The sequence below is a fragment of the Ambystoma mexicanum genome, chromosome 12 (genome assembly GCF_040938575.1).
Source record: "Ambystoma mexicanum isolate Mex_15411 chromosome 12, UKY_AmexF1_1, whole genome shotgun sequence".
NCBI lineage: Eukaryota > Metazoa > Chordata > Amphibia > Caudata > Ambystomatidae > Ambystoma > Ambystoma mexicanum.
The window spans coordinates 765,266,934-765,284,171 of NC_090936.1; the positions used below are offsets into that span (position 1 = coordinate 765,266,934).

General features: G+C 41.9%; 1 protein-coding gene across 3 annotated transcripts in view; it reads right to left on the reverse strand.

The window, feature by feature from the left end:
- The window catches only part of EPYC (epiphycan), a 199,616-nt gene that overhangs the window by 34,674 nt on the left and 147,704 nt on the right, over positions 1–17,238 (reverse strand). For all 3 annotated transcript variants that reach the window (XM_069629262.1, XM_069629261.1, XM_069629263.1), the window contains exon 5: positions 8,074–8,276. In XM_069629262.1, coding sequence (XP_069485363.1) covers positions 8,074–8,276 — 203 coding nt within the window. The remainder of the gene's footprint in view (positions 1–8,073; positions 8,277–17,238) is intronic.

The window sequence follows — 17,238 nt, forward strand, 5'->3', positions numbered from 1 at the left end:
ACCATGCAACACCACTCCATTTTTTAATAACAACAAAACAACGCTTACGCCACTACACACTACTGCTCCTATAACCACTCCACTAAGTGTTCACCACTTTATTAACCTGGGTGAGTGGTTCTACTATAACAGAATAACTCTCATAGGTACTGGCACCATGTTACATTGCCCACCAACAGGGCCATTTTACACCAGTCCGTCTCTGCAGGCCCAGAGTCTTCATGAGGATGTTGGTGGCGATACCCCTCTTCCGCCATCTTAGAGATGCATGAGACCATGTTGAGTCCTCCCTCGTGTTCGCTTCGGACAGCCCTGCCAGAGTCACACAAGAGAGACCGGCAAAACCGCACCTGGGAAGGCCCAGGGGCCACATCGGCCAAGTCCATAGTCTGGAGCGCCTGTGATGGTCCACTGGCAGCAGGCCCCTCATTGCACACCTTTCTTGGGGTCAGGCGGTAGAAAACACATGCCGGTGGCAAAATGCTTGAACCGCAGGACTCCGAGGGCGCCTAAACCACCAACCATGTGTTGCAAACCCATCCCCTTCTCCTTGCACCATAGGCTGCTGGCAGGATGACACTGGTGGAGTGATATTGACCTGGCCCTCTTCCTTGTTGCTGCAAGGCAACAGGGACTTCTGCCCTCCTTCCAGGCCCTGCCCCGGGTGATTGCCTGCTGTGTTGGCGACCTTGCCCGAGGCCTGGGCATGCTGCACAAAAGGCCATTTGGAGGTCCATGGCAGGCAGAAGTACTGGAGAATCTCACCGCCGCGGCCTGATGTGGGGCCATGCTCCCAACTAGTGGGACTGCTGCAGCATATTTTTTTCTTTTCCCCATCCCACGGACCGAGGTGGTCATGGGCCCACCTTGTTGGTCGTTCACCCCGGGATTGGGGCAGTAGCGGCACACGCTGCCAAATCCCGCTTTCCTGTTCTTTGTTCTTGTGGGCCGAGCTGGAGTAGGGCCTGCCTATTCCCCTCTTCCTTCATGCAGCGGACGCCACCACCGCGTGCTGCGGCCGAGGCTGGGAGAATCAGGCACACTGCACACGTACCCCCTCCCGACACGACCGCCGTCGCCGAGCGATCCTCCTGGTGTTTGGGGCAGACCGGCTTCTTCACGCGGCCAGTGCCGCTCTCCACCAGTCTCTGCGGCCGATGCCACACTTCCTCCTTCACACGGGGGGAGGGCAGCCACTCCTCCTCCCAGGGCCACATCACTCCATTCACGTGGCGCAGCCGGCGACCCGCTCTGCCTCTGGCGGTGGACAGGGCGGGCAGCTCGCCAACCTTTATTCTTTGCGGGCCCAGTTGGAGATGGGCCCGTCTCACCATTCCTTCTTCGGGGCACGCGGGGCCCATTTCCTCATCGCCATTGTTGGGGGCCTGCTCCGGGTCACCGGGCAGGCCCCATACTCATGTCGGGGGCACCCGATGGGGTTCCGTTCGGCGGCGATCACGCCACGGATAAAGCAGTGGGGATCACCCCACTGCGCTCCAGGTCACTGGAGCCCACACTGAGCTGGGGGCACCCAGCACACAACAGCCCCGGCTCTGGGGGCACCCAGGCCGGGGTCGTCCCCAACAGCCATGTTCACATGGCACACAGACAGTGGAGGTCAGCGTTGCCCAGCAGGGGCGCCAGCCTCGTGGTGGGCCCGGTCCCTGGGCCTACACCATGCGGTGTTGTGCCAGGCAGGCACACAAAGGACGACACCGGAGCCAGAGTAGAGTGTGACTGCCGAGCCGGAAGCGGCTCATTACTTTTATTGTGTTGGTCACGTGGCTACGGCCACGTGACCCATTACAACATCCTGGGAGCTACCATGCTCCCAGGAGGGGTTACCATGCAACACCTGTTAACGATTTAGCCCCCAAATACCTAACAGAAAGGTTCAAAAGAAGAACGTCCATCAGACCCACTAGAGAAGCATATACTAACCAGCTAGTTGTGCCCGCATTCAAACTGAGCACTGCCGGAGGGAACAGCTTCCCTGTCAAAGCAGCCGAGTGGTGGAATTCTCTCCCGACTTCGCTAGGGTCTGACCAATCTTATTCACACTTCAGACTTAACTGCATCAAATGGCTCAACGATAACGACCTGTAACTGACCGACACCAGGACTACTGTATTCACCAATCTGTAACTGAACCTTTACTAACATGCTCCCACACTAGCCTATTCCACCTTGCCTTTGTTTCTCAATGTATACTGTGTATACACATCTATGTACAAATATCTGTGAATATAACCCTGCTGATTACCCTGTGTAAAACTTCTTAGGGTAACTATGCTTCTTGCTGTCAATGTATTTTGTATTTACTTGAAATGTGTAACTGTAACTTGTAAGCTTAGAATATCCTTGCATTCGGGTCTGGCGCGTGCTATAAATAAACAAACAAACAAACAAACATTGGAGAGACACCCAAAATCCACGCTAGCTCAGCAGTGGAGAAACACCAAGAAACACCAAGATTCAACCCTGGCACATCAGTGGAAAACACCAAGAATATAGTTTAGCACATCAGTGGAGAGAGACTCAGATTCAACTTTGGCAAATCAGTGGAAAACACCTCGAGGCTGATTTAGCTCAGCAGTGGGGAAATGATCAGATTCAACTTTGGTAAAGCAGTGGAAAAAAACCTAGAATCTACTTTAGCACAGCAGTGGAGAAAAAATAGATTCCACTTTGGCATAGCAGTGAAAAACACCTAGCTCCACCTTAGCACAGCAGTGGAGAAACACCCATATTCATCCCTGATACAGCAGTGAGAAACACCTAAGGCCCGATTCATGGAATTGTGTGCACACTGAAAAGTGACTTTGAGCACTTTTCAGTACGCAACACTACTTTTCCCTATTCATGGCTCGGACGTTGTGTATTTTTCTTGGACTCGGCACGGGTCCCGCACGTCTTCACGTGCAGCGGGCGTTTTGCGAGACACTCCACACAAAGTGTGGGGTGAGCCTACCCAAAGAAATAAATAGGGGGTGGAACATGCATATTCCTCATTCTGCCAGAAAAATTAGGAATAATGTGGATGTGTTGAGGGATGGGCCATGCAGTGAAATCGCATGCCCAGTCAAGCGCAAATCTAATAGAATTCATGGAATACAACATGCAACGTTACATCGGGAAAAGTTAGACGCAAATCTTGCAACTCACCGCCACATGATAGGAGGCGTGGAGCACTGTGCGCATAAGATGCAACCCATAAAGGTAAAGTTATATAGTAATTTAGGGTTGACGGCACATAGTTGAGGTGCCGCTTGGAGTTAGGGGTGATCGTATGCAGATTAGCAGGGTGCAGGCTTGGATTGTGGGGGTTCAAATGCCGTTTTTCCGGCCACTGCCTTGAGTTACGCAAAATGGTATGCAGATTATCGGGGTGCAATTGTGGATTACAGGAGTTTGTATACAGTGTCACTGGGCTGCTGCCTTGGTTGCGGGGGGACAGCCTGCAATATTGCTGGGGTGCTTGATGGTGCTGATAAGGTAGGCACAAAGTTTGGCATATGTCGCTATTTTTGGTTTGCTTGGGGACGTGTCATGGTCATTCCGGCCACTACTTGTGCCTTGGGTTACTTTGCGGTTACAATTCCATGAATACACAGAGCGCGCTGAAAAACGTTTGCCCACATGTAGGCACAAATTTGGTTTGCGCTCACAATACTTTCCTGGGTTTTTGTGCTTTTTTCAATGAATCAGGCCCCTAGAATCTACTTTAGCACAGCAGTGGAGAGAAACCAATATTCAACTTTGGCACAGCAGTAGAAAAAACCCAGAATCAACCCTAGCACAGCAGTGGAGAAACACGCAGATTACTCTGGCACAGCAGTGGAAAACACTGAGAATCTACTTTAGCACAGCACTGGAGAGACACTCAGATTAAACTTTAGCACAGCAGTGAACACCACTTAGAGGCTGATTTAGCTCAGGAGTGGGGAAACAATCAGATTCAACTTTGGCAAAGCCGTGGAAAAACTCCTGGAATCTACTTTAGCACAGCAGCCAAGAAACACTCAAATTCCACTTTGGAAAATCAGTGGAAAACACCCAGAATCCACATTAGCAGAGCAGTGTAGAAACACCTAGATGCAACCTTGGCACAGTAGTAGAAAACAAGAATCTACTTTAGCACAGCAGTGAAGAGACACTCAGATTCAACTGACCACAGCAGTGGAAAATACCAAGGATCGATGTTGGCACAGCCTTACAGGAGCAGTCATATTCAGATGTAGAGTGAACCATATTAAAAAATGCCTAGATATTTTAAAGGGAGGCGTAGCCTAAAGTGTGTAGAAAGCAATAGCAATATAGAAAATGATTTTAGACATGGACTCAGCCGTTTTGGAAATCAGTGTATCTGAGAGACTTGGAGAGTATCGGTAGCTCGCACCAATTGAATACATTCTCTAACTTCAGGGTTTAGAAGAGAGTGTTAGACCAAGGCTTACCATGGCCTTTCACTCTGATAAATATTTAGCCTGTAATGATGAATATGTACAAAAATGAATGGAATCTTTACCTATTGTGGGCCCCAACAAAGACCTGGACATATTGGGAAAAGATGATCAGTGGGGTGAGCTCATACAAATGAGTACAACAGACCTAGTACCAGTAGTTATGCAAATGAAGGGGATAATCGACCCAAACAAGGAAGAGGATCAAGAGGTAATAATCCAACCAGGAATGGTCTGTGTCAACCTTTTTTAGAAAGAGGAAACATTGGGAGAGAATGGGCTCCAGAACGGATGCAGACCCGAAGCCACAGGGGTTGGTAGTTAACCTGTCAGAATTTCCTCTCACAGAGAAACAAGAGAATATTCTGAATAAGGGTCTTAACTGTGTCTTATCTTAACATCATAACCCGTTTGAATTCAGGATATAATTCCATCAATTCATTAGGAAAGTACATTTGAGAGAGTTTTTTAGGAACAATCCATTTTGTGAGAGTGAGAACTTTAGTGGCTTGAGGAATCCGTCGGTATGTCGTGCTCCATACATTTCCCATTCACCAGAATCAATGGTGTTTGAAAGAAAAGTTATGGAGGAAATAAACACTTTGGAGTCTCAAGGCATCACTAAACACGCTTATTTAAGCAAGGAAGAACAGAGGATTTTAAAACAATGGGTACAAATGAAAACATAATTATCTGCCAAGCGGATAAAGGTGGCGCAATAGTGGTAATAAACAGGAGAGACTATGTGGAAGAATGCTTAAAACGTTTGTTAGACAACACGTACTATCACAAAATAGATAGAGATCCCAGCAATGGTATAGTTTCCTGTATTAAGATCAGCGTGGCGAGAGCTGTAGAAATGCAAATGATAGCAAACAAGAAGGGGAGTATCTGATTAAAGAAAATGATGTACCTGTGTTTTATAACCTCCCTAAAATCCACAAATGTCTAGAAAAACCTCTTGGAAGACCCATTGTTTTGGGATGAACTCTGTTTTAGAACCCCTGTCTAAATATGTGGACTATTATCTCAGACCTTTTATGTCAGGAATGCAGAGTTACATCAAAATACCACAGATGCCGTAAATAAAATTGAGGGCAATGTGTTCAATCCTAGTGAAACCTAATGCTGTGCCTGTATATACAGGGTTTATATACTAACATACCACAACAAGCTACCCTCGAAGTAGTTGAAGAAACTCTACTTAAAAGAAGCGATGATCATCCCGTGCCCAATTCTTTTATCAAATGGTGTACTGAGATGGCCTTAACCAACATCTTTTTTCGATGTATGGGTCAGTACTACAAACAAGTCAAGGGAACAGAAATGGGAGCTGTCATGGCTCCCAACTTGGCAAATGTATACGGAAATAACTTTGAAGAAACTGTTGTCTACTCTGCCCTCAATCCATTCCGAGAAAACGTCTCATGCTGGCTCAGATACATACATTACATGTTTGTAATTTGGAAAGGCAGTGGCTAAATGAACAGGTATTTGAAATTCACTCTAAATATGAGTAACAACCAAGTCAATGAACTTGATATTTCAATATATCAACACCAAGGAGTGCTTCTAGTGAAACCCTATACCAAGAGCACCAATAGAAATGATCTATTACATTATAATAGTCACCATGCCCAGCATGTTAAAAATTATTCACCATTTGGGCAGTTTTTACGCCTCAAAAAGAATAATAGTACAAATGAGTCCTACGAGAATGGAGCTAGTGTGTTAATAGACAAACTGGTTCATAGAGGATACCCTTACCCATTGGTTAAGAAAGCGCCTAAAAGGGCATTTAACAATAATAGGGAGGCCCTATTAGAACAGCAACATAAAAACAAAGAAAAGGTAAGCCCCCTAGTTTTTGTAAATACATTCAGTAATTTGTCCCACCAAATCAAAGGGATCATTAATAAAAAACTGTACAAAAATCATGAAAAAAGATAGTGGAAAACCACTAGTAGCATTCAAATAGAGTACCACGGTGTGTAACCTAGTGATGTGAAATGACATCTGCTGCAGAAAAAGAGAAACCCAACAAACAAGATTGTGGTAATTGTGGTATGTGCCCACAAACTAGTAAAATCATGTCAGTTGATTTAGGGCTAGGAAGAGAATGGAACATCACAGATCACACAAATTGTAACACCGATAATGGGATCTATTTGATTAGGTGCCCGCGCCAATATATCGGCAAAACAAATAGAAAATGTAAAACTACGATGATTGAGCACAGGAGTTGCATCAAAAATAAGTTAGAACAAGCACCCCTGGTAAAAGATTTTATTCATAAAAGTCACTCCTAACTATTTCAATTTGATTAATGCCAGATACCAATAAAATGCCTGATAATGCATTTTAGATTTTTTTTATTTTTTTATTTTGTTTTCTGGGTTGGTCCTTTGCAATTCTCAACAATAAAAAGTAATTGCTGAATTGACAATAAACATATCAAATAGATAAAAAGCAGATACGTTCAGATAACTGGGAATCCCAAAGATGTATTATTTCAGCTGGACTGTAGCTCTATTACGTTGTCCAAAGGACGTTTGTTTAATTAACCACTATTTTAAGAAACTGATTATCAATGTATACCAACTGTGAAAGCAATATATGTGTTTATGGTGCTTTATAAGAACCGCATTGTGTATTGTCTTATTTATTTTCCAGTAACAATACTTGATTATAGTATTGCACATTCCTCATAAAATCTGGGGCAATAAGCTATTACCAGGCCACCTGGCTGGGCACTGGGCATGCCCCACATTTATGCGTGGCCAAGAAATGACTGGAAAAAAAGAGAAAGAATAACCTCATAAACATGGCCACCAAGCCAAGGATGCCCAGTGACATTTTCGCTCCAAAATGTATTTCTGTGCCACAAGCTGGTCAAGGTGAGCACAGGTCGGGCAACAACTGGGATTGTGGGAGCTCGGCCAGTGAGGCGTACAGTAAATGTGACAAGCACTAGACAGCCATGTGCAAAAGGAGGATTGACTGGAAGGAGCGGAGACATCTGAGGGGGGGGGGAGTACAGATACAGTGGCAGGCACACAGTATTGTGGGAGGATTCATGGGAACGAATAGGAGGCATGGTTAAACTAGCAATGATTGCCCAAAGCCCCGATTTCTGGTTGGTTCTCAAGATTCCAACATTCCACCCAAGGTGCCGGTAGTGGTTATATGCTTCCGATGCCTCACATATAGTTTTAGTTTTCTGTGCACATGTTACAATATCTAGCACATTACATTAATGGCTCACATATCATAGGACTATCTTACTCTATTGCTTACTCTAACGCTAAACTGGAAAACAATGTGTGTACTAGTGCATATGATGGTTATAGCTAGAACATCGCACGAGTTTCTTGACATCTTATTGTTAAAACCTGACACCACCGAAAACAGTATTACTAATGCAAATGTAAACTACTGGCTTTGCCAGTGCTTCTATTTGGTTGCTGATCTAATTTCTGAATCGATTGATAGGATTCATAATATGTTTAGATAGACATTGCTGATACTAAAATCACGTGGAAAATGTGAAACTGCAGAAGTTCTGCTCTTCTCACTAATTTACTTTCGTTGTACGTTTACTGTTACTTACTTTGAATGCTTCTTCTTTTATTCCCTTGCGACCAAGCCTGTTGTTGCTGACATCAATGAAAGTCATGGTACTTGGGAGCTCGGGCAGCTGCCGTATCTTATTGTCTCTTAGCACCAGCTCTTCAAGATTTGGGAGGCCTCTGAAAGCATCCTCATCTATCTCGGTTATAACATTAGATGTCAAATCAATCTTCTTCAGATTGTCTAGCAAAAAGAAAGAAACACACATTTAAAATAATCTACATTTATTTTTAGAAGAATCATGCAAAACAGAAATGCCAACAAAACCTTTTTCAAAATTACCAAGTTATCCTTAGGGAAAACTTGTCATGCACTTTATTTACAAAGAATTCTGCATCTGCACTTAACCAGATAAAAACTGTTTATTGACCCATTTACTTTTTAATACTAATATGTCTCTCCTGTACAATTACATTTGAAGAGAAAATAAATGGACATGTTAGTCAAACAGTATATAACCCACCTGCGCATACTGAATGTAAAAAACACAAATGCATATTTATTTAGGAGGACATTATGCTTAATGAATGTATATGTGGACAAACTTAAAAAAAATGTGTCCCTTGTATGAATTTGCCAAACATGGACCCTGACTAATCCTAATCCTAAAAGCATATTTATCACGAAGATAAAGACACCACAGACACTCCAAAATACATAGACACAATGTTAACAACATCTCTTATTGTATGTGCAGTATGAACAGGCAACCCTGGCAGTGACAGCATCAACAGGATTCGTCTAAGGAAAGAATCAGTATAACGTACAAACATGTGCACAAGAGGTCCAGGAATTACATAATGTGGTGAAGTTTGACTTGCATATCTAGCATGCAGGGTTGCAAGTCTCTCAGCTATGTTTATCAGTGCCTTTCTTATTCATGAGGTTTAATTTGTGAATTGCCATATGTCAAGGGAAAGTGTCATAACAAAAGAGTTGGAAGGGAGTTGGTGGAGTATGTGGTGCACACTGGATTTTTTAAAGCAATTACTTTTATACTTTTTTCACAGGTGGGTGGTGCAGGCATACGGCTGTTATCGCAGTCCTTATTCAGTTTTACCCACAATAGGCCGGTTTGATGATCTAATCTGCTAATTATTGCATATCTTTAGACTGTATCTTAATGTCATTGTTCAATTCTCCTAGCTTGTATGACTGCTCATAGTGGGTTGTTATTATCGTGTGCCTTTCACCATGTCATTTACATATTATTATGTTCTTCCCTTTGGAATTCTCTGCATGCACATTTAATCAATCCATCATTATGCAATTGGTAATAATATATGTTTCAATGGATACACTGGTCTCCCTTTTTATTTTAAATTTCACAACCGTGCAAACAAATGTAATTACTCATCCATATTATGATAAAAGTAGCCAATGTGGTAATCATTGTGGTTGCTCACTATCACAACCTCTTTTCAATTTATTTGAGTCATTATTCATGAAACAGCTAAACCTCTGGGTTCATCATTGTGTACACAATCAACATGTTGCACAATTAGATAAGTCTGATAACTCTTTGTAATCCCTCTCACATGCTGCAATATTTACTTTTTTAGAGCAAATTGTCACATTGGAAATATCTATGTTGGAAAAGGGTTTTCATTTGTTCCGAGGAAAAACCTCACTAAAATGGAGGTCAAAACTGAATTGCGGAGCCTTTTCCATATAATTAGGCTTAAAGACTTCTTTGGGACTAATGAGATAGTGGAGATAGAAAGAGACTCACACTCCTTTGAAATGTAAATCCTCATTTACTCCCACTCTCAACATGGTCTCGGAAGAAACAGCTATTTTGGAGAGGGCAGTATGGAGGGATTTCAACTTCATGTACGACTCCTCTTGAGGCCCTTACCATAGGCCGAGTTACAATTTTTCTAAAAAGAAATGGGAATGCCTAAGAAAACTCAAAGAAGACCAGTCTATTATAATCAAACAAGCCGACAAAGGCGGACATGTAGTAGTTCTCGACATGATAAACACGATCAAGAAAACATGAGACAACTCAATAACTCCACATTTTACTCAAATTGAGGGGAGACCCGATAGCTAGTATAAGCAAAGAAATTGTTCAAATTACTACACTTGCCCGCAAAGCGGGAGTCATCAGTGAAAAGGAGTCCTTTTTTTTGCACAGCTAAAGGGACTAGGGTCCCTTTAATATATGTATTACCTAAAATACATAAGGATCCCCAAAACCCCCCGGGGTGACCGATCGTGTCCTTATGTAGTTCCATCTTGGAACCGATAGGTCAATTTCTTGACTACTTTTTTAAGCCTTTGGCGGCAAATACAGATACTTATTTGGCTTATACTACTGATGCTATTAAACACCTTGAAGAATTACCATTTAATTCAGAGTCTGATATGCTTATCACATTGGTTGTCAAATCCCTCTATTCTAATATACCCCAATTGGAAATTTTGAACATAATAAACTTTTCTCGATAGTAGAGTAGGTTTCCAACATATTCCGAGTGAATTCTTAGTTGAACTATTAGAGATAGCCCTAATCAAGAATTACTTTTGGTTCAAAAATTATTTTTATTTGCAGATTAAAGGTACAGTGATGGGGCCAGCATTTGCCCCCAATTTTACCACCTAGTATATGTGTCAGTTTGAGAAAACATTCCTCTTGGAAGACTCTAATCCTTTCCGCTCAGCCATTAGGCTATACAAGCGCTACATTGACGACATTGTAATTGTATGGGACAAAACCCAAGGAGATTATACATTATTTCTCCCATCGATCAATACACTAAATACTAATCACAACTTTACAATGGCTAGTATCAATACAGCGCTACCATTCCTTGATCTTCTTATAATGACCGATGATGATCGTATAATTGTAGATCTGTTTCTGTAACGAGACAGATAGGAACACCATCTTGTGTTTTGATAGTTTTCATTCCCAGGCATTACGGGAAAGCCTTCCTTATGGGCAATTTCTAAGAGCGAGACGAAATTGCTCCAAGATAATTGACTATTCATCCGAGGCTGACATTATTTCTGACAGACTACAGGCTAGAGGCTATCCTCCGCATTTATTGAGGCAGCCTCGGAAAAGGGCCAGAAACCAACATCGAGACATCTTATTGACTAAGAATACAAAAGTTGACATTACCAACAAACGCATTGTATGTGCAACCACATTCAACACACAACACAATGAGATTAAAAAGATCATTGATAGACATGAGTATATTTTGCAATTGAATAACCCATAACTTGAATGCCCCATCTTTGCCTTCAAGAAAGGCAAAAACTTAAATAACTGGCTATCACAAGCTGATAGATCTAGCCCCATCAACAAACAGTCTACATTCAAGCTCAATGGGGCATTAAGCACATATTGGCCCATTTCCCATGTGGATTTTGCAGACAAAAAGTGGATTCACAACTGCACAACTGCCTGTTCTTCAGTTTTGATGAATGGAAAATCATGGTATTTAAAGCATCATGCCACTTGTAATTCCTCTAAAGTTATCTACGTGATCATTTGTCCATGTTTAAAAACTTACATTGACAAAACCTCCAGGCAGGTCAAAATAAGAATATCTGAACATAAGTCTAAAATCCGGAAGAAAACACTCATATCACCTTCAGTGGCACATTTTTTGGAAAGCAATCACAATTGTGATGATTTCAAATGGTGGGCCCTTGAACGGGTGTTTGGAACAGATCCACTTAATAGTGCAGCAAGATTGGCCCAACGTGAACAGTGGTGAAAGTACAATACCCTGAGATACCAGATGGGTTTAAACCATCACAAAGAATGGCTTCATTTTGTATCCTAGAACACCTACACACTATTTTGAGAGACATACACATCATGTTCAGTTACTTTGGGGAAGCACATATGGACACACTGGCAATGTTGTTAGTATCTAGTTTTCTTAATTCTTTATTGTTTATGATGCTCTACTACAACTATAGAAAGTCTACAACTATAGAAAGGCCAGTATAACAACTAAATTATGGTTTTAGGCCATACAGGTAGTCCCTTTTCTATATCCATCACTCTATTATCTGCTATTGGGCCAATGGAGTATGTTTATAGCTCTATTTTGTTCTAACCATAACTACCACATGCTGCCTCAGTAATTCCAGCTTCCATATTTTTCGGGGCCCAGAACAGGGCTCGCCAGTTGATGCCACAGGCATTTGGATTTATACTGTTTCTCCTCTTTGGTTCTGATAGCAGCATTGCTTTTCGATTCAGGGACCGGAGTCCTCTTTCTATGTCCATTTCCTGCATGAGGTTGTTTTACCTCAAATGGTCAGGTTGCCTTACAGCATGTAGTTACCACTTGAAATATACTGCGCACTGAACTACACTTGCGGTTTCGTCTTGTTCGGACCGTTTGTTGCTCCATGGACTTATGATCATGTTATTCACCATCTTGTTACTTTTCCAAGATATATATCAACACAATATTGTTGATATATGCTACATTTACATGTATTCTCGCGCTGAGTCAGACCCGATTTCAGCCATGGAATCACTTTATTACTTTCATTACGTGGTGCTCAGCATCCAGTTTTAAATCTAGCTCGAGATACGTTTTGCCGTCCTCAGAACAATTTGGTTCTTGAGTCTAGGTGCTTGTTGTTTAGCAAACTGGGTTGACTATTTTTCCATTCGATTTTCTTGCGACACGTTTCCATTGCATGTCCATTGTTTTCCATTTACGAGATTTGCTCAATTTCACAAGTACGTTCCGTTATTTATGCATGCATAGCTTATGCATCACTCTATTACTTTCACTACGCGGTGCTCAGAATGCATTTACAAATCTAGCTTGAGATACTCTTTGCCTTCCTTGGAACAATTTGGCTCTTAAGTCCAGCTGTTTGTTGTTTTGTCAACTTGGTTGACTATTTTTCCATTGGATTTTCTTGCAACACATTCCCATTGCATGTCCAATGTTTTCCATTTACAAGATATGCTTGATTTCACAAGTACATTTAGTCATTTATGCCTGTATAGCTTGTGACTCGTTACTAGGCACTCCCGATATAGCTGTTAGAGGTGTCATGGCCCTACATAAATCTTGGGGTGTTGTTAGTAAGACATCATTGCACACTATTACCCGGTGACCTGACAATTGGTTCCTTATGTGCCAGTCTGGCTCTATGATCGTATTCTTTAATCAGTCTGCATTTCTCTTTTTTCCTTCACTAAGCTGCTAATTAAGCTTTTCTCATGATGGAAGTTTGATTTTGGCCTTGTTACACCTCATTGTCATTTCAATAGTATGGGGACCACCATTGGGTGTGCTCCTCATCAAATTAATGGAGGTGTGGAGAGTCGTCTTTTAGTCTTCTATCATGTGTCTTTGTTATTTAGGTTGATAACCTCAGTTGAGGGAACTACGGATGTTTCTCATTCCAGTCCCGTTGTTATGTCTCCGCAGATTAACTATTCCAGTGTCTGCTCTATTCACATGGCGGTTGGATGGTGTATTTATGCTACCAACCTCCACTGGGTGTTATAAGGTGACTTGAACTGGCGTCTGATATTCTGAATAGACATTTTGTCTAAATGAATACATTTAATTATTTTGAAATTCATTTTGGCAACATGGGACTGCTAGGCTTGGTAAGGTGTTTTAATTATGTCTTTATGTCTTTTTTGTATTTCCTTGAATGTTTTAGGGAACAAGAGGACTCAGAACCGAGTCAAGATGAAGATTGCCTCATTATCAAATTGGAATCAGCAAGTCAAGATGCTAATCAAGCCTTGCATATGTTTTCTTATATCGCTCATTTAAAAACCAATTTGTGTTGTGCATGTCCTGATGAAGACGATTGTCAGTTCATTTCTCTCTCGTTTGATTGACTTGAACTAGACAATTATATTTGTCGAAGAAACTACATATTAATTGGATACCTTGAGATATATATATAGATAACAACATTATGCAAGGTACAAGTAATTGACAGCATTTTCTGCTGCATGCCTTTTTACCATTAAAAAAGCACTTTATGATGATTTGCACTATGAAACTTTTTGATCCTATTCATTAATCTACAGTATCAATTTGACATTTCGGCAACTTGTGCTGCTTGTTTTGTACTGCGGACATGGTACCTTATGATGTATGGTGCCAAAAAATTGTCTTGGGTATAACCCACTTTTGAATAGTATATTTTGAGAGGAACACTATTATTAACCCTGACTGCAGCAGGATTTATACAATTGGGTTCAGTTTGAAATTCACACTACCCTACCATTGTATTCTCTCTCTAAACAGATTTATCACTTCAGTTTTAGACAATATCAAGCTGGATGATTTTTATATCTATTTCTATTAGTTTTATGATCTATCATGTGTTATTGAGATTTTTTACTGTTGTGTACAGTTAATGAATAAAATATGAATATGTACTTTCCGCCTGAACAAGCCTATCCCCATTTTGTTTGCAGACTGGAGTCGAATTTTCTAGTTTATTCTCTTTATACCAGTATTGGCCCGTGTGACCACGCTCTTTGATTTTCTTGATTTCATATGCTCCCCAGGTCCACAATGAAGGGGACACCCATCCTTTGCTTTATAGTATGACAGTAATATTTATGAACACTGGGCATGCTCAATAACACAATTTAACTTAAAGAGGATTTGTTGGTCATGGGACTAGCCAAGCCAGGGAAATGTGTCACTGGTCATGGCCTCAGGTTGGTTATCCATAGGAAAATCTAATATTAGGTGGCTCATAACTTTGCCATGGCCATTGACCCATGGCCCTGTTATGGGGATATTGGCTACTGTAGGTAGCTGGATTGGGCCTGGTGCATGGCCGAATTCCATGCCCTGGGGAAGGTGACCAGTGGCACATTGACCTGTTATCCAGAGGAAATACAAATTTGGGGTTGCATTATAATTTTCCATGCCCTGATGTTAAGAAAGGATGAAGGCAATGAATATAGCAAGGGAAATGGGCACGGAATCGCACAGTGAACAACTTTGAATCTAACAACGTGCATACAATACCCAAGACTCGTGTATACTAATACCCAGGAGTGCAAATAGAGTGAAACAATAATACCAATATATGAAAAGGGATGTGGGGTAAGCACTTAGAACCTCCTTATGACTGAAAGGAAAGTCAGCAAACTCGTAACCCACTATGCTATTACAGATACTGACAGCGCTAAACCCACTTAGAGGGCAAGCAAGGACAGGATCTGTGAGCTGACACTCTGGATGATACTGAATAAGGAACTTAGAAACAGTACTCACGAGGACCGGAAAGACCACTTGAATGTCAGTTAACTCACGAACCCAGTTGATAAAACAGGGAACCAGAAGGCTATAACAGCAATGGGTGGAGGATAACTAAATACATAAGACCCAAGTCAAGGGGCAAGTAGGAATTGTGATTATAGAATAGTGAGGAAAACAAAAGGCATTCACACAGGAGCTAGTTACAACAGCACCCCACACCTAATAATCAATGGGAAATAAATGCAGAAGTGCAATGGATAACATGGAATGGATCCCAATAGAAAGTAAGGATCAGGAGCAGGGAAAATGATATCACAAAAGGAAACCTTTCCCACCCATCCAAGGAGAAAAGGCAGGAAGCTAAATTTATAAAGGGAAAGACTGATGCATCAAGTTTTTCAGTAGCAAAGGACAACATCAAAGAAACAGAGAACACAGGCAAATTGGGCTGCATCAAAGGGTAAAGCACTGAGAAAGGCTGCCTGCAGACAGAGGAAGACAGAAAGGGAAATCCAGAAAGCAGAAATCAATTAAGCACATAAATTCGAAATCCAGGGCAGAGGAACAAGAAACAGGAACTAGGAACTAGGCACAAAAGCTAGGAACCCGGAACAAGGGACCAGTCATAACAGGAACACTGCAACAATGACCAGCGCTGGACTGAAGCAAACTGAGGCTTTTAAAGCTGCTTAACGAGCACACCCCTCAGGTGTGCCGCCTGCTGCACCTGCAGCCACAGGTGTTGCCTATCCTCCACCCAACCTTGTCCTGCAAGGGAGGAGATGAAGCAGTGAGCCAGGCATTCTGGGAAGCATAGTCATTAGATTAAAATAGCATGCTGGCTGCCAAAAACCTGGAATGGATCCGGAAGGGAAGTAACTTGGAAAATAAGGTTTTAGCGCTCCCAATTCACCGCAGCACTGTAACATAAGGTTCGGAGGAAATGTCCAGCAGGGAATAAACCCCAAAACATGCCCCCAAGTGTCGGGAACGGGAGCGATGGGAGCGAGCTGTGGCACCTGAGCAATGTGGACAATGGCCAGTGTCCCATAGACCAATTATTTGGATGTCAGCTCCTTTGGGTGTCTACGTAGGTCTTGGAGCTTGGACTTATTTTGGATATATTACAGTAAAGTTGCCCTTACACAAAACTGTTGCATTCAGCAAAAGATCTTTGCTAAAAGGGATGCTATGGTTGTGTTGAACATATAAAAACATATGAAACTCAATGAAAAAAATATGTCAAAGGGGGGTTAAGGAAAATCAAAAAGACATAGAAATTTGCCAAAAATGGTAAGATACACGACCAAAGCAAGCACCCCCACCATGTACTGCTCATACTGACACATTTAACATCACAAATAACATCATCGCATGCAACATTACCAACCAACATTGTAGTGTGGCAGTCGCCGCACTAAAGTCCAGGTGTGCAGCTAGTTCCATAGAACACCTGAAAACTGAATTCACATAACTTTTGACTTACAGGACTGATTTGACTGATATTTTGCAAACATAATGTTTTACCCGGGCCCCACTTGCTGGGATATTTTGGGGAAGTTATGTTAAAAAATGTAAAAGTTATTAAGAAAGCACTGTTTTCAGCCTACTCTCATTCGTTTTCCCATAGAAGACATGTCCAAATTTGTGCGCAGAGTAAAAACGCTTGTTGGAATAGGACAAAATAAGAACTAACTTGGGCATGAAGTCTTGACTCGATTTCTGGGAGCGGTCTGGGGTTATTTCGTCCAATAGTTATTCAATTATTTGATAGGGAAGGGGGTGCCTACCTCTCCCAAAAATATAGCTATATCCCCCATTACGCATTGCAGCAAAGAGGCTTTTCAGAAATAAAATTCTGTCAATTTCTTATTTTTTTTCCTCGATGCAAGAGATTACTGTGGTTGTAT